The 20,445-nt window shown below is 53.0% G+C and overlaps 2 protein-coding genes across 5 annotated transcripts in view; one reads left to right on the top strand and one right to left on the bottom strand.

Annotated features, from left to right (window-relative positions):
- fktn (fukutin) overlaps nt 1–16,304 on the top strand; it is an 18,368-nt gene extending 2,064 nt beyond the window's left edge. For all 4 annotated transcript variants that reach the window (XM_075455388.1, XM_075455387.1, XM_075455386.1 and 1 more), the window contains exons 5-10: nt 11,460–11,590; nt 11,679–11,811; nt 11,899–12,028; nt 12,138–12,271; nt 12,513–12,637; nt 16,023–16,304. In XM_075455388.1, coding sequence (XP_075311503.1) covers nt 11,460–11,590; nt 11,679–11,811; nt 11,899–12,028; nt 12,138–12,271; nt 12,513–12,637; nt 16,023–16,236 — 867 coding nt within the window. In that variant the 3' untranslated portion in view covers nt 16,237–16,304. The remainder of the gene's footprint in view (nt 1–11,459; nt 11,591–11,678; nt 11,812–11,898; nt 12,029–12,137; nt 12,272–12,512; nt 12,638–16,022) is intronic.
- A 1,493-nt stretch (nt 16,305–17,797) lies between these two features.
- Nucleotides 17,798–18,529, bottom strand: ufc1 (ubiquitin-fold modifier conjugating enzyme 1). Its single transcript, XM_075455606.1, has one exon. It carries the CDS (start codon nt 18,389–18,391, stop codon nt 17,879–17,881), a length of 513 nt encoding a protein of 170 aa, XP_075311721.1. The 5' UTR covers nt 18,392–18,529; the 3' UTR covers nt 17,798–17,878.
- Nucleotides 18,530–20,445: the final 1,916 nt, after the last annotated feature.

Genomic DNA, 20,445 nt, shown 5'->3' with positions numbered 1-20,445 from the left:
TTCACTGGGCGGGGTTAGATGTGTGGGTGGAGCCACAGTTCACTGGGCGGGGTTAGATGTGTGGTTGGAGCCTCAGTTCACTGGGCGGGGTTAGATGTGTGGGTGGAGCCTCGGTTCACTGGGCGGGGTTAGATGTGTGGGTGGAGCCACAGTTCAGTGGGCGGGGTTAGATGTGTGGGTGGAGCCTCAGTTCACTGGGCGGGGTTAGATGTGTGGGTGGAGCCTCAGTTCACTGGGCGGGGTTAGATGTGTGGGTAGAGCCTCAGTTCACTGGGTGGGGTTTGATGTGTGGGTGGGGCCACAGTTCACTGGGCGGGGTTATGTGTGGGTGGAGCCTCAGTTCACTGGGCGGGGTTAGATGTGTGGGTGGAGCCACAGTTCACTGGACGGGGTTAGATGTGTGGGTGGAGCCTCAGTTCACTGGGCGGGGTTAGATGTGTGGGTGGAGCCTCAGTTCACTGGGCGGGGTTTGATGTGTGGGTGGGGCCACAGTTCACTGGGCGGGGTTAGATGTGTGGGTGGAGCCTCAGTTCACTGGGCGGGGTTAGATGTGTGGGTGGAGCCTCAGTTCACTGGGCGGGGTTTGATGTGTGGGTGGGGCCACAGTTCACTGGGCGGGGTTAGATGTGTGGGTGGAGCCTCAGTTCACTGGGCGGGGTTAGATGTGTGGGTGGAGCCTCAGTTCACTGGGCGGGGTTTGATGTGTGGGTGGAGCCTCGGTTCACTGGGCGGGGTTAGATGTGTGGGTAGAGCCTCAGTTCACTGGGCGGGGTTAGATGTGTGGGTGGAGCCACAGTTCAGTGGGCGGGGTTAGATGTGTGGGTGGAGCCTCAGTTCACTGGGCGGGGTTAGATGTGTGGGTAGAGCCTCAGTTCACTGGGCGGGGTTAGATGTGTGGGTGGAGCCACAGTTCAGTGGGCGGGGTTAGATGTGTGGGTGGAGCCTCAGTTCACTGGGCGGGGTTAGATGTGTGGGTGGAGCCTCAGTTCACTGGGCGGGGTTATGTGTGGGTGGAGCCTCAGTTCACTGGGCGGGGTTTGATGTGTGGGTGGGGCCACAGTTCACTGGGCGGGGTTAGATGTGTGGGTGGAGCCTCAGTTCACTGGACGGGGTTAGATGTGTGGGTGGAGCCTCAGTTCACTGGGCGGGGTTAGAAGTGTGGGTGGGGCCACAGTTCACTGGGCGGGGTTAGATGTGTGGGTGGAGCCTCAGTTCACTGGGCGGGGTTTGATGTGTGGGTGGAGCCTCAGTTCACTGGGCGGGGTTAGATGTGTGGGTGGGGCCACAGTTCACTGGGCGGGGTTAGATGTGTGGGTGGAGCCTCAGTTCACTGGGCGGAGTTAGATGTGTGGGTGGAGCCTCAGTTCACTGGGCGGGGTTAGATGTGTGGGTGGAGCCTCAGTTCACTGGGCGGGGTTTGATGTGTGGGTGGAGCCTCAGTTCACTGGGCGGGGTTTGATGTGTGGTTGGGGCCACAGTTCAGTGGGCGGGGTTAGATGTGTGGGTGGAGCCTCAGTTCACTGGACGGGGTTAGATGTGTGGGTGGAGCCTCAGTTCACTGGGCGGAGTTAGATGTGTGGGTGGAGCCTCAGTTCACTGGGCGGGGTTAGATGTGTGGGTGGAGCCTCAGTTCACTGGGCGGGGTTTGATGTGTGGGTGGAGCCTCAGTTCACTGGGCGGAGTTAGATGTGTGGGTGGAGCCTCAGTTCACTGGGCGGGGTTAGACGTGTGGGTGGAGCCACAGTTCACTGGGCGGGGTTATATGTGTGGGTGGAGCCACAGTTCACTGGGCGGGGATATATTTGTGGGTGGAGCCACAGTTCACTGGGCGGGGTCATCCATGGTTTGGTTCCTGTGGGCCGGTTCCTGTCCCCCTGAGGTGATCTGGTTCCTGATGGTCTGGTTCCTGGTGGTTCCTGGTGGTCTGGTTCCTGGTGGTCTGGTTCCTATCCCCCTGACGGTTCCTGGTGGTCTGGTTCCTGGTGGTCTGGTTTCTGTGGGCCGGTTCCTGGTGGATTGGTTCCTGATGGTCTGGTTCCTGATGGTCTGGTTTCTGTGGGCCGGTTCCTGATGGTTCCTGGTGGTCTGTTTCCTGGTGGGCCGGTTCCTGATGGTCTGGTTCCTGATGGTCTGGTTTCTGTGGGCCGGTTCCTGATGGTTCCTGGTGGTCTGTTTCCTGGTGGGCCGGTTCCTGATGGTCTGGTTCCTAGTGGTTTGGTTCCTGATCGTCTGGTTCCTGATGGTCTGTTTCCTGGTGGGCCGGTTCCTGGTGGTCTGGTTCCTGGTGGTCTGGTTCGTGATGGTCTGGTTCCTGGTGGTCCCGTTCCTGGTGGTCTCGTTCCTTGTGGTTTGGTTCCTGATGGTCTGGTTCCTGGTGGTCTCGTTCCTGGTGGTCTCGTTCCTGGTGGTCTCGTCCCTTGTGGTTTGGTTCCTGGTGGTCTGGTTCCTGGTGGTTTGGTTCTTAGTGGTTTGGTTCCTGGTGGTCTGGTTCCTGATGGTTTGGTTTCTGTGGGCCGGTTCCTGGTGGTCTGGTTCCTGGTGGTTTGGTTCCTGGTTGTTTGGTTCCTGGTGGTCTGGTTCCTGATGGTCTGGTTTTTGTGGGCCGATTCCTGTCCCCCTGATGGTTCCTAATGGTTCCTGGTGGTTTGGTTCCTGGTGGTCTGGTTCCTGGTGGTCTGGTTCCTGATGGTTTGGTTTCTGTGGACCGGTTCCTGATGGTTCATAGTGGTCTGGTTCCTGGTGGTTTGGTTTCTGTGGGCCGGTTCCTGATGGTTCATGGTGGTCTGGTTCCTGGTGTTCTGGTTCTGGTCTCACAGTGAGTCCTCTGCTCAGCTGGTCTGGTTCTGGTTCTGGTCTCACAGTGAGTCCTCTGCTCAGCTGGTCTGGTTCTGGTTCTGGGCTCACAGTGAGTCCTCTGCTCAGCTGGTCTGGTTCTGGTTCTGGTCTCACAGTGAGTCCTCTGCTCAGGTGGTCTGTTTCTTGGTGGTCTGGATCCTGGTGGTTTGGTTCCTGGTGGTCTGGTTTTGGTTCCTGGTGATCTGGAGTCCTCTGCTCAGCTGGTCTGGTTCTGGTTCTGGTCTCACAGTGAGTCCTCTGCTCAGCTGGTCTGGTTCTGGTTCTGGGCTCACAGTGAGTCCTCTGCTCAGGTGGTCTGGTTCTGGTTCTGGTCTCACAGTGACTCCTCTGCTCAGCTGGTCTGATTCTGGTTCTGGTCTCACAGTGAGTCCTCTGCTCAGCTGGTCTGGTTCTGGTTCTGGGCTCACAGTGAGTCCTCTGCTCAGCTGGTCTGGTTCTGGTTCTGGTCTCACAGTGAGTCCTCTGCTCAGCTGGTCTGGTTCTGGTTCTGGTTCTGGTGGCCACAGTTCACTGGATGGGGTTAGATGTGTGGGTAGAGCCTCAGTTCACTGGGCGGGGTTAGATGTGTGGGTGGAGCCACAGTTCAGTGGGCGGGGTTAGATGTGTGGGTGGAGCCTCAGTTCACTGGGCGGGGTTAGACGTGTGGGTGGAGCCACAGTTCACTGGGCGGGGTTAGATGTGTGGGTGGAGCCTCAGTTCACTGGGCGGGGTTAGATGTGTGGGTGGAGCCACAGTTCACTGGGCGGGGTTATATGTGTGGGTGGAGCCTCAGTTCACTGGGCGGGGTTAGATGTGTGGGTGGAGCCTCAGTTCACTGGGCGGGGTTAGATGTGTGGGTAGAGCCTCAGTTCACTGGGCGGAGTTAGAAGTGTGGGTGGGGCCACAGTTCACTGGGCGGGGTTAGATGTGTGGGTGGAGCCACAGTTCACTGGGCGGGGTCATCCATGGTTTGGTTCCTGTGGGCCGGTTCCTGTCCCCCTGAGGTGATCTGGTTCCTGATGGTCTGGTTCCTGGTGGTTCCTGGTGGTCTCGTTCCTGGTGGTCTCGTTCCTGGTGGTCTCGTTCCTTGTGGTTTGGTTCCTGGTGGTCTGGTTCCTGGTGGTTTGGTTCTTAGTGGTTTGGTTCCTGGTGGTCTGGTTCCTGATGGTTTGGTTTCTGTGGGCCGGTTCCTGGTGGTCTGGTTCCTGGTGGTTTGGTTCCTGGTTGTTTGGTTCCTGGTGGTCTGGTTCCTGATGGTCTGGTTTTTGTGGGCCGGTTCCTGTCCCCCTGATGGTTCCTAATGGTTCCTGGTGGTTTGGTTCCTGGTGGTCTGGTTCCTGGTGGTCTGGTTCCTGGTGGTCTGGTTCCTGATGGTTTGGTTTCTGTGGACCGGTTCCTGATGGTTCATAGTGGTCTGGTTCCTGGTGGTTTGGTTTCTGTGGGCCGGTTCCTGATGGTTCATGGTGGTCTGGTTCCTGGTGTTCTGGTTCTGGTTCTGGTTCTGGTCTCACAGTGAGTCCTCTGCTCAGCTGGTCTGGTTCTGGTTCTGGTCTCACAGTGAGTCCTCTGCTCAGCTGGTCTGGTTCTGGTTCTGGGCTCACAGTGAGTCCTCTGCTCAGGTGGTCTGGTTCTGGTTCTGGTCTCACAGTGACTCCTCTGCTCAGGTGGTCTGGTTCTGGTTCTGTTTCTCGTTCTGGGCTCACAGTGAGTCCTCTGCTCAGCTGGTCTGGTTCTGGTTCTGGGCTCACAGTGAGTCCTCTGCTCAGCTGGTCTGGTTCTGGTTCTGGTCTCACAGTGAGTCCTCTGCTCAGCTGGTCTGGTTCTGGTTCTGGTTCTGGTCTCACAGTGACTCCTCTGCTCAGCTGGTCTGGTTCTGGTTCTGGTCTCACAGTGACTCCTCTGCTCAGCTGGTCTGGTTCTGGTTCTGGTTCTGGTCTCACAGTGACTCCTCTGCTCAGCTGGTCTGGTTCTGGTTCTGGTCTCACAGTGAGTCCTCTGCTCAGCTGGTCTGGTTCTGGTTCTGGTTCTGGTCTCACAGTGACTCCTCTGCTCAGCTGGTCTGGTTCTGGTTCTGGTCTCACAGTGACTCCTCTGCTCAGGTGGTCTGGTTCTGGTTCTAGTTCTGGTTCTGGTCTCACAGTGACTCCTCTGCTCAGCTGGTCTGGTTCTGGTTCTGGGCTCACAGTGAGTCCTCTGCTCAGGTGGTCTGGTTCTGGTTCTGGTTCTGGTCTCACAGTGAGTCCTCTGCTCATTTGGTCTGGTTCTGGTTCTGGACTCACAGTGATTCCTCTGCTCAGCTGGTCTGGTTCTGGTTCTGGTCTCACAGTGAGTCCTCTGCTCAGCTGGTCTGGTTCTGGTTCTGGTTCTGGTGGCCACAGTTCACTGGATGGGGTTAGATGTGTGGGTAGAGCCTCAGTTCACTGGGCGGGGTTAGATGTGTGGGTAGAGCCTCAGTTCACTGGGCGGGGTTTGATGTGTGGGTGGAGCCTCAGTTCACTGGGCGGGGTTAGACGTGTGGGTGGAGCCACAGTTCACTGGGCGGGGTTATATGTGTGGGTGGAGCCTCAGTTCACTGGGCGGGGTTAGATGTGTGGGTGGAGCCTCAGTTCACTGGGCGGGGTTAGATGTGTGGGTAGAGCCTCAGTTCACTGGGCGGAGTTAGAAGTGTGGGTGGGGCCACAGTTCACTGGGCGGGGTTAGATGTGTGGGTGGAGCCACAGTTCACTGGGCGGGGTCATCCATGGTTTGGTTCCTGTGGGCCGGTTCCTGTCCCCCTGAGGTGATCTGGTTCCTGATGGTCTGGTTCCTGGTGGTTCCTGGTGGTCTCGTTCCTGGTGGTCTCGTTCCTGGTGGTCTCGTTCCTGGTGGTCTCGTTCCTTGTGGTTTGGTTCCTGGTGGTCTGGTTCCTGGTGGTTTGGTTCTTAGTGGTTTGGTTCCTGGTGGTCTGGTTCCTGATGGTTTGGTTTCTGTGGGCCGGTTCCTGGTGGTCTGGTTCCTGGTGGTTTGGTTCCTGGTTGTTTGGTTCCTGGTGGTCTGGTTCCTGATGGTCTGGTTTTTGTGGGCCGGTTCCTGTCCCCCTGATGGTTCCTAATGGTTCCTGGTGGTTTGGTTCCTGGTGGTCTGGTTCCTGGTGGTCTGGTTCCTGGTGGTCTGGTTCCTGATGGTTTGGTTTCTGTGGACCGGTTCCTGATGGTTCATAGTGGTCTGGTTCCTGGTGGTTTGGTTTCTGTGGGCCGGTTCCTGATGGTTCATGGTGGTCTGGTTCCTGGTGTTCTGGTTCTGGTCTCACAGTGACTCCTCTGCTCAGCTGGTCTGGTTCTGGTTCTGGTTCTGGTCTCACAGTGAGTCCTCTGCTCAGCTGGTCTGGTTCTGGTTCTGGTCTCACAGTGAGTCCTCTGCTCAGCTGGTCTGGTTCTGGTTCTGGGCTCACAGTGAGTCCTCTGCTCAGGTGGTCTGGTTCTGGTTCTGGTCTCACAGTGACTCCTCTGCTCAGGTGGTCTGGTTCTGGTTCTGTTTCTCGTTCTGGGCTCACAGTGAGTCCTCTGCTCAGCTGGTCTGGTTCTGGGCTCACAGTGAGTCCTCTGCTCAGCTGGTCTGGTTCTGGTTCTGGTCTCACAGTGAGTCCTCTGCTCAGCTGGTCTGGTTCTGGTTCTGGTTCTGGTCTCACAGTGACTCCTCTGCTCAGCTGGTCTGGTTCTGGTTCTGGTCTCACAGTGACTCCTCTGCTCAGCTGGTCTGGTTCTGGTTCTGGTTCTGGTCTCACAGTGACTCCTCTGCTCAGCTGGTCTGGTTCTGGTTCTGGTCTCACAGTGAGTCCTCTGCTCAGCTGGTCTGGTTCTGGTTCTGGTTCTGGTCTCACAGTGACTCCTCTGCTCAGCTGGTCTGGTTCTGGTTCTGGTCTCACAGTGACTCCTCTGCTCAGGTGGTCTGGTTCTGGTTCTAGTTCTGGTTCTGGTCTCACAGTGACTCCTCTGCTCAGCTGGTCTGGTTCTGGTTCTGGGCTCACAGTGAGTCCTCTGCTCAGGTGGTCTGGTTCTGGTTCTGGTTCTGGTCTCACAGTGAGTCCTCTGCTCAGCTGGTCTGGTTCTGGTTCTGGACTCACAGTGATTCCTCTGCTCAGCTGGTCTGGTTCTGGTTCTGGTCTCACAGTGACTCCTCTGCTCAGGTGGTCTGGTTCTGGTTCTGGGCTCACAGTGAGTCCTCTGCTCAGGTGGTCTGTTTCTGGTTCTGGTCTCACAGTGACTCCTCTGCTCAGGTGGTCTGGTTCTGGTTCTGGTTCTGGTTCTGGTCTCACAGTGACTCCTCTGCTCAGGTGGTCTGGTTCTGGTTCTGGTCTCACAGTGACTCCTCTACTCAGCTGGTCTGGTTCTGGTTCTGGTCTCACAGTGACTCCTCTGCTCAGCTGGTCTGGTTCTGGTTCTGGTTCTGGTCTCACAGTGACTCCTCTGCTCAGCTGGTCTGGTTCTGGTTCTGGTCTCACAGTGACTCCTCTGCTCAGGTGGTCTGGTTCTGGTTCTGGTTCTGGTCTCACAGTGACTCCTCTGCTCAGGTGGTCTGGTTCTGGTTCTGGTTCTGGTCTCACAGTGAGTCCTCTGCTCAGGTGGTCTGTTTCTGGTTCTGGTCTCACAGTGACTCCTCTGCTCAGGTGGTCTGGTTCTGGTTCTGGTTCTGGTTCTGGTCTCACAGTGACTCCTCTGCTCAGGTGGTCTGGTTCTGGTTCTGGTCTCACAGTGACTCCTCTACTCAGCTGGTCTGGTTCTGGTTCTGGTTCTGGTCTCACAGTGACTCCTCTGCTCAGCTGGTCTGGTTCTGGTTCTGGTTCTGGTCTCACAGTGACTCCTCTGCTCAGCTGGTCTGGTTCTGGTTCTGGTCTCACAGTGACTCCTCTGCTCAGGTGGTCTGGTTCTGGTTCTGGTTCTGGTCTCACAGTGACTCCTCTACTCAGCTGGTCTGGTTCTGGTTCTGGTCTCACAGTGACTCCTCTGCTCAGCTGGTCTGGTTCTGGTTCTGGTTCTGGTCTCACAGTGACTCCTCTGCTCAGCTGGTCTGGTTCTGGTTCTGGTCTCACAGTGAGTCCTCTGCTCAGCTGGTCTGGTTCTGGTTCTGGGCTCACAGTGAGTCCTCTGCTCAGGTGGTCTGGTTCTGGTTCTGGTTCTGGTCTCACAGTGAGTCCTCTGCTCAGGTGGTCTGGTTCTGGTTCTGGTTCTGGTCTCACAGTGACTCCTCTGCTCAGGTGGTCTGGTTCTGGTTCTGGTTCTGGTTCTGGTCTCACAGTGACTCCTCTGCTCAGCTGGTCTGATTCTGGTTCTGGTCTCACAGTGAGTCCTCTGCTCAGCTGGTCTGGTTCTGGTTCTGGTTCTGGTCTCACAGTGACTCCTCTGCTCAGGTGGTCTGGTTCTGGTTCTGGTTCTGGTCTCACAGTGACTCCTCTGCTCAGGTGGTCTGGTTCTGGTTCTGGTTCTGGTCTCACAGTGACTCCTCTGCTCAGGTGGTCTGGTTCTGGTTCTGGTTCTGGTTCTGGTCTCACAGTGACTCCTCTGCTCAGGTGGTCTGGTTCTGGTTCTGGTCTCACAGTGACTCCTCTGCTCAGGTGGTCTGGTTCTGGTTCTGGTCTCACAGTGACTCCTCTACTCAGCTGGTCTGGTTCTGGTTCTGGTTCTGGTCTCACAGTGACTCCTCTGCTCAGCTGGTCTGGTTCTGGTTCTGGTTCTGGTCTCACAGTGACTCCTCTGCTCAGCTGGTCTGGTTCTGGTTCTGGTCTCACAGTGACTCCTCTGCTCAGGTGGTCTGGTTCTGGTTCTGGTTCTGGTCTCACAGTGACTCCTCTGCTCAGGTGGTCTGGTTCTGGTTCTGGTCTCACAGTGACTCCTCTGTTCAGCTGGTCTGGTTCTGGTTCTGGGCTCACAGTGAGTCCTCTGCTCAGGTGGTCTGTTTCTGGTTCTGGTCTCACAGTGACTCCTCTGCTCAGGTGGTCTGGTTCTGGTTCTGGTTCTGGTTCTGGTCTCACAGTGACTCCTCTGCTCAGGTGGTCTGGTTCTGGTTCTGGTCTCACAGTGACTCCTCTACTCAGCTGGTCTGGTTCTGGTTCTGGTTCTGGTCTCACAGTGACTCCTCTGCTCAGCTGGTCTGGTTCTGGTTCTGGTTCTGGTCTCACAGTGACTCCTCTGCTCAGCTGGTCTGGTTCTGGTTCTGGTCTCACAGTGACTCCTCTGCTCAGGTGGTCTGGTTCTGGTTCTGGTTCTGGTCTCACAGTGACTCCTCTGCTCAGGTGGTCTGATTCTGGTTCTGGTCTCACAGTGAGTCCTCTGCTCAGCTGGTCTGGTTCTGGTTCTGGGCTCACAGTGAGTCCTCTGCTCAGGTGGTCTGGTTCTGGTTCTGGTTCTGGTCTCACAGTGAGTCCTCTGCTCAGGTGGTCTGGTTCTGGTTCTGGTTCTGGTCTCACAGTGACTCCTCTGCTCAGGTGGTCTGGTTCTGGTTCTGGTTCTGGTTCTGGTTCTGGTCTCACAGTGAGTCCTCTGCTCAGCTGGTCTGGTTCTGGTTCTGGTTCTGGTCTCACAGTGACTCCTCTGCTCAGGTGGTCTGGTTCTGGTTCTGGTTCTGGTCTCACAGTGACTCCTCTGCTCAGGTGGTCTGGTTCTGGTTCTGGTTCTGGTCTCACAGTGACTCCTCTGCTCTGCTCAGGTGGTCTGGTTCTGGTTCTGGTTCTGGTCTCACAGTGACTCCTCTGCTCAGCTGGTCTGGTTCTGGTTCTGGTCTCACAGTGACTCCTCTGCTCAGGTGGTCTGGTTCTGGTTCTGGTTCTGGTTCTGGTCTCACAGTGACTCCTCTGCTCAGCTGGTCTGGTTCTGGTTCTGGTCTCACAGTGACTCCTCTACTCAGGTGCTCTGGTTCTGGTTCTGGTTCTGGTCTCACAGTGACTCCTCTGTTCAGCTGGTCTGGTTCTGGTTCTGGTTCTGGTTCTGGTTCTGGTCTCACAGTGACTCCTCTGCTCAGCTGGTCTGGTTCTGGTTCTGGTTCTGGTCTCACAGTGAGTCCTCTGCTCAGGTGGTCTGGTTCTGGTTCTGGTTCTGGTCTCACAGTGACTCCTCTGCTCAGGTGGTCTGGTTCTGGTTCTGGTTCTGGTTCTGGTCTCACAGTGACTCCTCTGCTCAGCTGGTCTGGTTCTGGTTCTGGTCTCACAGTGACTCCTCTGCTCAGCTGGTCTGGTTCTGGTTCTGGTTCTGGTCTCACAGTGACTCCTCTGCTCAGCTGGTCTGGTTCTGGTTCTGGTCTCACAGTGAGTCCTCTGCTCAGCTGGTCTGGTTCTGGTTCTGGTTCTGGTCTCACAGTGACTCCTCTGCTCAGGTGGTCTGATTCTGGTTCTGGTCTCACAGTGAGTCCTCTGCTCAGCTGGTCTGGTTCTGGTTCTGGGCTCACAGTGAGTCCTCTGCTCAGGTGGTCTGGTTCTGGTTCTGGTTCTGGTCTCACAGTGAGTCCTCTGCTCAGGTGGTCTGGTTCTGGTTCTGGTTCTGGTCTCACAGTGACTCCTCTGCTCAGGTGGTCTGGTTCTGGTTCTGGTTCTGGTTCTGGTTCTGGTCTCACAGTGAGTCCTCTGCTCAGCTGGTCTGGTTCTGGTTCTGGTTCTGGTCTCACAGTGACTCCTCTGCTCAGGTGGTCTGGTTCTGGTTCTGGTTCTGGTCTCACAGTGACTCCTCTGCTCAGGTGGTCTGGTTCTGGTTCTGGTTCTGGTCTCACAGTGACTCTTCTGCTCTGCTCAGGTGGTCTGGTTCTGGTTCTGGTTCTGGTCTCACAGTGACTCCTCTGCTCAGCTGGTCTGGTTCTGGTTCTGGTCTCACAGTGACTCCTCTGCTCAGGTGGTCTGGTTCTGGTTCTGGTTCTGGTTCTGGTCTCACAGTGACTCCTCTGCTCAGCTGGTCTGGTTCTGGTTCTGGTCTCACAGTGACTCCTCTACTCAGGTGCTCTGGTTCTGGTTCTGGTTCTGGTCTCACAGTGACTCCTCTGTTCAGCTGGTCTGGTTCTGGTTCTGGTTCTGGTTCTGGTTCTGGTCTCACAGTGACTCCTCTGCTCAGGTGGTCTGGTTCTGGTTCTGGTTCTGGTCTCACAGTGACTCCTCTGCTCAGGTGGTCTGGTTCTGGTTCTGGTTCTGGTTCTGGTCTCACAGTGACTCCTCTGCTCAGCTGGTCTGGTTCTGGTTCTGGTCTCACAGTGACTCCTCTGCTCAGGTGGTCTGGTTCTGTTTCTGGTTCTGGTCTCACAGTGACTCCTCTGCTCAGGTGGTCTGGTTCTGGTTCTGGTTCTGGTCTCACAGTGACTCCTCTGCTCAGCTGGTCTGGTTCTGGTTCTGGTTCTGGTCTCACAGTGACTCCTCTGCTCAGCTGGTCTGGTTCTGGTTCTGGTTCTGGTCTCACAGTGACTCCTCTGCTCAGGTGGTCTGGTTCTGGTTCTGGTTCTGGTCTCACAGTGACTCCTCTGCTCAGGTGGTCTGGTTCTGGTTCTGGTTCTGGTCTCACAGTGACTCCTCTGCTCAGGTGGTCTGGTTCTGGTTCTGGTCTCACAGTGACTCCTCTGCTCAGGTGGTCTGGTTCTGGTTCTGGTTCTGGTCTCACAGTGACTCCTCTGCTCAGGTGGTGTTCCTGTACGAGCGCAGCGGGAACTATCTCTGGCACGGAGCGCTGCGCCTCAGAGCCACCATGGACCGCGGCTTCGCCCCCTTCCGGCTGCTGGACTACGGACGCCACGCCGGAGCGTATGACAGGTGGGAGCCACCGGGGGGCGCTGAATGATCGGTGAGATGTTTTTAAACAGGAATTGACATCATCACCTGTCCACGTGTCTCCCTGCAGGCCGGAGCTGGTTCTCACCGTCCTGGACGGCCTCGATGTTCGAGTCCCACGCAACATTTCCCGCTTCGTGGGTCAGCAGCGAGGCGCCCGCTTCCTGGAGTGTCATCACCACGGCGCCAGGAACTTCCTGCAGGTTTGTTTCCGCCTTCAGGAACCAAAGTTCCCAGAACCTGAGGAGGCAGAAAACTGAGTTTCCCGTTTCCTGTGTCCCTGAACGCAGCTCTACCCTGATGACTCGTCCGCCGCCGCCGTCGAGTTCCGGAGAAAAGTGAAGGCGCTGCTTCATTTAGCCGCTCGGACCCTCGCCGGCCTGGACGTCCCGTTCTGGCTCAGCAGCGGAACCTGTTTGGGTAACAAACGAATGTTTCCAGCTAACTTCCTGTCTGTTGGTGCTGAAACAGGAAGAGGAAGCCCGGTGCTCCTCCCCGTGACCCGTCTGTGAACTGTCGCCCCCTGCAGGATGGTTCCGGCAGTGCGGCGTCATCTCGTACAGTCGGGACGTGGACATCGGAGTCTTCATCGCAGACTTCAGGTCTGACATCATCGCAGCGTTCGCAGACGCCGGCCTGTCGCTCAAACACAAGTTTGGAAAGGTGGGAACCTTTCTGCTTTTGGACCCGGTTCGGTGTCTCTGACCGGTTCGGTTTATCTGACCCGGTTCGGTGGCTCTGACCCGGTTCGGATTCTCTGACCCGGTTCGGATTCTCTGACCCGGTTCGGATTCTCTGACTCGGTTCGGTGACTCTGACCCGGTTCGGTTTCTCTGACCCGGTTCGGATTCTCTGACCCGGTTCTGGTCGCTTCTCTCTGACGGCGTCTGTGTTTGGCGAGCAGGTGGCGGACAGCCTGGAGCTGTCGTTTCTGAGCGGCGACGTGAAGCTGGACGTCTTCTTCTTCTACGAGGACGGAGACGTGCTGTGGAACGGAGGGACGCAGGCGAGGAGCGGCAGGAAGTTCAAGTAAGAAGCTCTGACCCGCGGTTCTGACCCGCGGTTCTGACCCGCGGTTCTGACCCGCGGTTCTGACCCGCGGTTCTGACCCGCGGTTCTGCCAGGTGTGCTCAGTTTCCTGTGACATCATCATTATGTGACGGGGACTGGGCTGCAGATCTGTTGCCATGGAGATGGCATCACCCCGACCTTTGTGATGCGTTTGACCTCCTGCCGTTGGGTCCGGTTCCTCCCGGTTCAGAGAGGCTGGTCAGAACCATCAGAACCATCAGAACCGCTGTATATGGGCTCATATCCATCGTTTACATTCATGCTTATCGCAGACACTTTTATCCAAAGTGACTTTTGAGGAAAAAGAAGAATTAAAAAATATTTTAAAGGCCAACTTTCGCTGGAAACCACTTTTGTGTCACTCATTTTAAAATGTGGTAGGTCACAACAAGTCATATGAGTATGCGCCGCGCCAAAGTGTAATTCGACCTACTTGGGCTGCACTGGTCACTGAAGGGTCACCGCACTCAGAGACAGACAAATGAGCGCGTGAGAGAAGGCGAAACTTTGACCCGTCACTGAGAGAGAAGGCGAAACTTTGACCCGTCACTGTGAGAGAAGGCGAAACTTTGACCCGTCACTGTGAGAGAAGGCGAAACTTTGACCCGTCACTGAGAGAAGGCGAAACTTTGACCCGTCACTGAGAGAAGGCGAAACTTTGACCCGTCACTGAGAGAAGGCGAAACTTTGACCCGTCACTGTGAGAGAAGGCGAAACTTTGACCCGTCGCTGTGAGAGAAGGCGAAACTTTGACCCGTCACTGTGAGAGAAGGCGAAACTTTGACCCGTCACTGTGAGAGAAGGCGAAACTTTGACCCGTCACTGAGAGAGAAGGCGAAACTTTGACCCGTCACTGTGAGAGAAGGCGAAACTTTGACCCGTCACTGTGAGAGAAGGCGAAACTTTGATCCGTCACTGAGAGAAGGCGAAACTTTGACCCGTCGCTGTGAGAGAAGGCGAAACTTTGACCCGTCACTGAGAGAGAAGGCGAAACTTTGACCCGTCACTGAGAGAGAAGGCGAAACTTTGACCCGTCACTGTGAGAGAAGGCGAAACTTTGACCCGTCGCTGTGAGAGAAGGCGAAACTTTGACCCGTCACTGAGAGAGAAGGCGAAACTTTGACCCGTCACTGAGAGAGAAGGCGAAACTTTGACCCGTCACTGTGAGAGAAGGCGAAACTTTGACCCGTCACTGTGAGAGAAGGCGAAACTTTGACCCGTCACTGTGAGAGAAGGCGAAACTTTGACCCGTCACTGTGAGAGAAGGCGAAACTTTGACCCGTCACTGTGAGAGAAGGCGAAACTTTGACCCGTCACTGTGAGAGAAGGCGAAACTTTGATCCGTCACTGTGAGAGAAGGCGAAACTTTGACCCGTCACTGTGAGAGAAGGCGAAACTTTGACCCGTCACTGTGAGAGAAGGCGAAACTTTGACCCGTCACTGTGAGAGAAGGCGAAACTTTGACCCGTCACTGTGAGAGAAGGCGAAACTTTGACCCGTCACTGAGAGAGAAGGCGAAACTTTGACCCGTCACTGTGAGAGAAGGCGAAACTTTGACCCGTCACTGTGAGAGAAGGCGAAACTTTGATCCGTCACTGAGAGAAGGCGAAACTTTGACCCGTCGCTGTGAGAGAAGGCGAAACTTTGACCCGTCACTGTGAGAGAAGGCGAAACTTTGACCCGTCACTGAGAGAAGGCGAAACTTTGACCCGTCACTGTGAGAGAAGGCGAAACTTTGACCCGTCACTGTGAGAGAAGGCGAAACTTTGACCCGTCACTGTGAGAGAAGGCGAAACTTTGACCCGTCACTGTGAGAGAAGGCGAAACTTTGACCCGTCACTGTGAGAGAAGGCGAAACTTTGACCCGTCACTGAGAGAGAAGGCGAAACTTTGACCCGTCACTGTGAGAGAAGGCGAAACTTTGACCCGTCACTGAGAGAGAAGGCGAAACTTTGACCCGTCACTGAGAGAGAAGGCGAAACTTTGACCCGTCACTGTGAGAGAAGGCGAAACTTTGACCCGTCACTCGGTCGTAAGCCCCGCCCATAGCCTTGTATGGCCACAGCTAACCTGATGGACAGGCGCTCCGCGGCTGAAATGGAGTCGTGTCTGTGACGTGCAGATGGGACTGCAGGTGGAAATTAGCTTCTAAGCTACAATCTGGTGCAGGTCATCTCTTTACTTTGTAATTAATGTTCTTTGCACATGGTCCCTGACTAAATTAAATAAATAAATAAACCTGAAATCACGGCCTGGTGTCCTGCCGAGAGATCGCGGCACCGATCCTCCCGAGCAGGTCACCAAACCGGGTCCTGGTGGGCCTGGGGTGCCGCTGGAGGCGGCCGCCATCCAGACGCAACTCCTGGAGAAGGCGGTGAAATTATTCGAGCTGAATGCACCACCGGATGGTGCTTATATCAGCTTATATCAGCCATGGTGCTTATATCAGCCATGGTGCTTATATCAGCCATGGTGCTTATATCAGCCATGGTGCTTATATCAGCCATGGTGCTTATATCAGCTTTTATCAGCCATGGTGCTTATATCAGCTTTTATCAGCCATGGTGCTTATATCAGCTTATATCAGCCATGGTGCTTATATCAGCCATGGTGCTTATATCAGCCATGGTGCTTATATCAGCCATGGTGCTTATAACAGCCATGGTGCTTATATCAGCCATGGTGCTTATATCAGCCATGGTGCTTATATCAGCCATGGTGCTTATATCAGCCATGGTGCTTATATCAGCTTATATCAGCCATGGTTAGCCCCTTCAGCTATTCGCTCGTTTTTTTACTCACGCGAGTAAGGCGGTGCGAAGACATGATTTTATCCGCCAACTTTCACAAATTCACAGCAATGATTGCCAATCGTTGCAGCGCAGCACAGTTCAAACACAGCGCGCTGCGGGCTGGCAGTGGCACAGCTCAGCCGGGGTCCAGGGGGTGTGCCCCGTGACGTTTAGTTTTAGAAACCAGTCAGAGCTGCCTTATTGTCACGTCACGGATATTCATGAGGAAAACCGGTAAAGCCAGTCGTTTGCCACACAGGCCAATTCTAGCTCACACAAAACAGCTTGAAACAAGGAGACAAGGACGATATTTTTGACAGAAACGATGCACAATGCATTCAATCATAGTGGTGACCACAGTAATATGTATGTTTGTAGATGAAATAACGATGGAAGTGGATCTTTAAAGAACATTTTACAGCATGAAGAGGCAGCCGGACCCCTGAAGCTGTGTTTGGGTTCATTAGGTGCAGTTAAAGAAGAAGAATGATAAACAGACTGCCCACATCAGCCCGATCGACCCGTTAATCTGAAGGTTTTTTTGCTTTCAGGTACGTCTTCCCTCGCTTCTCGCTCTGCTGGGCGGAGCTTCTCGAGCTGAAGGTCCGCGTTCCCTGTGAGACGCTCGACTACGTGACGGCGAACTACGGCCCCGCCTGGAGCGTCCCGGTGAGGACCTGGGACTGGAAGTCGTCTCCAAGCAACGTACAGGAAAACGGGGTGTGGCCTCCGGATGAGTGGGCGGAGCTTATTCAAGTATACTGAGAGGAGGAGGAGCAACATAAAGACTGACCTGTAACTCACCTGTTTAAATAAAGTTTATACATATCTGGGCCCTGAATGATTTCTGTAGCTGAACTGTGACTCCGCAGGTGTGGGTCACCTGTCTTCTACCAGCTCAGCCAATCAGCCGGAAGCCTCTGAAGAAACACACAAACTGAAGCCAAAAGGACGAAACGCGACCGATTTAACTTCCACGAGTTTGTTTTCTTAAAGCGAGACAAAAACAGTGATTTTTAGATTTTGGGCCAGTCTACTCCTTCAATATGTGTTATTTCAAAACATAAATTAAAATGTACATTTTGTTTACTCGCGGCAGTACGTTTCGGCCAAAATTACCAAAATGAATTCTATTTAAATCTCTAAATGCCGTTTTCTTAAAATCATTTTTTGTATTTTGCCAGTATCAATATCTCAGCCTATGGAGCACCTGCGAACACCAAACTTTCCAGTTATATACTTAGCAGTATTCTGAAGATATTTACAGAAGGATTTGTTGATAAATCATTCCTGGCCTGATTTATGTGACATTATAATAAAAAAATATGGCGAAAATTGATGTTTTTTAGGCTCTGGGCAGTATATTTTGATTTCCTAGGAAATGAAAGCAGATATCCTGAAACCCCTCTGTAACTTTCTTTTAATTTAGTGTGTAAACAAAATAAGAAAAGCATTTTGTACCTGGCTTTATCACATGTTCAGATCTATCTTCTGGAAATATATGCAAATGTGCGCATATTTAATGAGATAATGCTGAATTTGCATAATTAAACATACAAATTTCTAAAAAATACATTTTTTTTTCATACTTGTATAAGTAATAAACTGAGGAAGTTTCATGATGATATCTGTTATTTTAAAATATTCCCCTGTTCACCTGTAGTGTCTCGCCTGAAAGGAGAAGTTCGGTTTTTTAAAGCTGGACATTATTTCTGGCATAAAATACGTTCATCTGCTCCCCGATAAGTTTGGTGAAAGTCAGAGGTAATACAGCCTCTGAATAAGGAATTATCTGTCGTTATTTCACTGATACTTAAGCTGAATGAGTGAAGGCGTTGCTGTGAGCTGAGCTGCCGTGTTGAACCAGAACTCCAAACCTTCCCCAGACTCCAGAGGTTCAGACGTTACACATCTGCAGTGATCACATGCAGAGAGAGTTTGTGAAAGAAATCAAACTGAAGCTCATTTTCTCTTTATTTCATCCTGAAATCTGGCCTCAACATTTTACTTTTCTTCATAAAATCTGACATTTCAGCTCCTAAAAATGAAGTCAGAACAGACTGAACACTGACTGTGATGAATCTGAATCCAGTTTCAGTCTGTTACAGAACCAGCCCCCCCAGCTCAGAACCAGTCCCCCCAGCTCAGAACCAGTCCCCCCAGCTCAGAACCAGTCCCCCCAGCTCAGAACCAGTCCCCCCAGCTCAGAACCAGCCCCCCCAGCTCAGAACCAGCCCCCCCAGCTCAGAACCAGTCCCCCCAGCTCACTCTGGGTCCCATTGTTCTGCTGAGTCAGCACCTCTGAATCCAATAAAAGTCGAATCAATCACGTTATGACATCATCACGTTTATTATCAGCCATGTCGTGGCAGTTTGAGTGATCCCACGGTCGATGACGTAAGTGACGTCATTCCGCCGCCTCCCGCGGCCGCTCCTTGTGGACCACGAGCCCCTTGCTGATCAGGTCCGGGACCTCCACCGCGAGCCAGGGCGCGAGGCCGAGCGCCATGAGGTGCGCGAGCCCGAAGCGCGGCGCGTTGCGCGCCCACAGCGGCGCGAAGTGCTCGGTGAGGCAGATCTTGCCGCCGCGGTACATCTTGGCGGTCTTGCCGTCCAGCTCCGGCAGCGCCACCTCCGGCGCCGTTTCCGGGTACGTCACCGGGATGTCGAACTCCATCCGGAATTCGTAGCGCAGCAGCTCGTGGACGAACCAGCACGCGCCGGTCCAGCGCGTGCCGTCCGCGTTGGACTCCAGGCGGAACCAGTCGTTGTCCGCCGCCTTGTTCTGCTCCACGTGCCGGATCAGCGCCTGGTACTCCTCCTTCAGCCGCTGCGGCCACAGTGCGCGGTCCCGCGGCCCCGCGTGCGTCTTCAGCAGCGGGATCTGCGACACGGCTTTGCGCGTGGTGTCGTCCGCCATTTTGTTTCAGTGTTGAAACAAAGTTCGGGTTCCAACGGTTCTAACGGTTCCGTTCGGGTCCTGTTCAGCTGAGAGTTCTGAGACTCTGACGTGGACTTCCGGCTTCACAGCGACCGGAAGCTGGTCACCACATCCCGCTGCCGCTTCCTGTTTGGGTTTTCAGAATAAAATCAGAATCAGTTTTATTGCCATTGTTAGTGAACAGTGTTCACTGAGTAGGAATATGCTGCGGCGTAAAGGTGCAAACATGTAACATAATGATAAGAATAAAGAATAAAAATATATGAATATAAAATGTACAAGGTGTGTACAACTATACACAGTATGCAGAGCAACAACAGCGCAGCTTCAGTAGTGCAGTTTTAATGGTGGTAAAGTGACTGAGGTTAGGGTTATGAAGTGTTCATAAGTTCAAAAGCCTCCAGGAGGACTGATCATAGCCATTGATTCCCGTTAATGGGGGATTGAGGGATCCCGTAATATTGTGTTCACGAAATATGCACGGAGACACGGCTGTGACCAAACTTGTTTTCTTTACTTCCTGTTCTTCTTCTACGAACACACTCAGCAGGTTCAGTACACAAACACCGGTGTATGCAACATACGTCACAGATCCCACCAAAGTTCTGTTTGCTTTCCACAGTAAAAGTTCTACAATCCAAACTGGGCCGAACATTAAAAGCTGTCAGAACCGCCTCAGATCCACTCTGTGTTTAAGGGTCTCCTCAGGCACCCCCCCTAAAACCCCATAATGACTCTCTGCTCCCACCACCCAAATTAAATAAATCAATAAACACAAGGAGAAAATCCAGAAAACCAAAAATCATCTCTTTTTTTATTTTTAATCTTTTTATTGAGAAAAAGAAACGAGTAGAAACAATGACTTATCGGTAAGGTTACATAAGATTGATCTTTTTCTTTTTTTAACCACACAGAACACCCCCCACCCACCCGACTGGACCAAAATATTAAGAAAAATCATCTTTAACTGAACAGAAACATCAAAGTATTAAATGTGTTTAGCTGAATATCAGATCTCTGTTGGTGAATGAGTCGATCTGTGATCATCATGTTGATATGACACCAACTGTTGGTGCCTCTTCCATCTGAAAAGAGTTAGAGGAGCATCAGAAGCAACAGACTGAGACGGCTTCTTCCCCAGAGCTGGAAAATACCATTCCTCTGGGATTCAGGGGGTGATGCACCTGTAACAGAATAACAACATGAGGGTGTAAAGAGCTGATGTTTTGGACTGAACCATTCACAGAAAGAGCTGATGTTTTGGACTGAACCATTCACAGAAAGAACTGATGTTTTAGACTGAACCATTCACAGAAAGAACTGATGTTTTGGACTGAACCATTCACAGAAAGAACTGATGTTTTAGACTGAACCATTCACAGAAAGAACTGATGTTTTGGACTGAACCATTCACAGAAAGAACTGATGTTTTGGACTGAACCATTCACAGAAAGAACTGATGTTTTGGACTGAACCATTCACAGAAAGAACTGATGTTTTGGACTGAACCATTCACAGAAAGAACTGATGTTTTGGACTGAACCATTCACAGAAAGAACTGATGTTTTGGACTGAACCATTCACAGAAAGAGCTGATGTTTTGGACTGAACCATTCACAGAAAGAACTGATGTTGTTGGACTGAACCATTCACAGAAAGAACTGATGTTTTGGACTGAACCATTCACAGAAAGAACTGATGTTTTGAACTGAACCATTCACAGAAAGAACTGATGTTGTTGGACTGAACCATTCACAGAAAGAGCTGATGTTTTGGACTGAACCATTCACAGAAAGAACTGATGTTTTGGACTGAACCATTCACAGAAAGAGCTGATGTTTTGGACTGAACCATTCACAGAAATAACTGATGTTTTGGACTGAACCATTCACAGAAAGAGCTGATGTTTTGGACTGAACCATTCACAGAAAGAACTGATGTTTTGGACTGAACCATTCACAGAAAGAACTGATGTTTTGGACTGAACCATTCACAGAAAGAACTGATGTTTTGGACTGAACCATTCACAGAAA

The sequence above is a fragment of the Odontesthes bonariensis genome, chromosome 22, assembly GCF_027942865.1.
Source record: "Odontesthes bonariensis isolate fOdoBon6 chromosome 22, fOdoBon6.hap1, whole genome shotgun sequence".
NCBI lineage: Eukaryota > Metazoa > Chordata > Actinopteri > Atheriniformes > Atherinopsidae > Odontesthes > Odontesthes bonariensis.
Note: the sequence above shows the minus strand (reverse complement) of the source record. Positions and strands in the feature narration are given on the sequence as shown.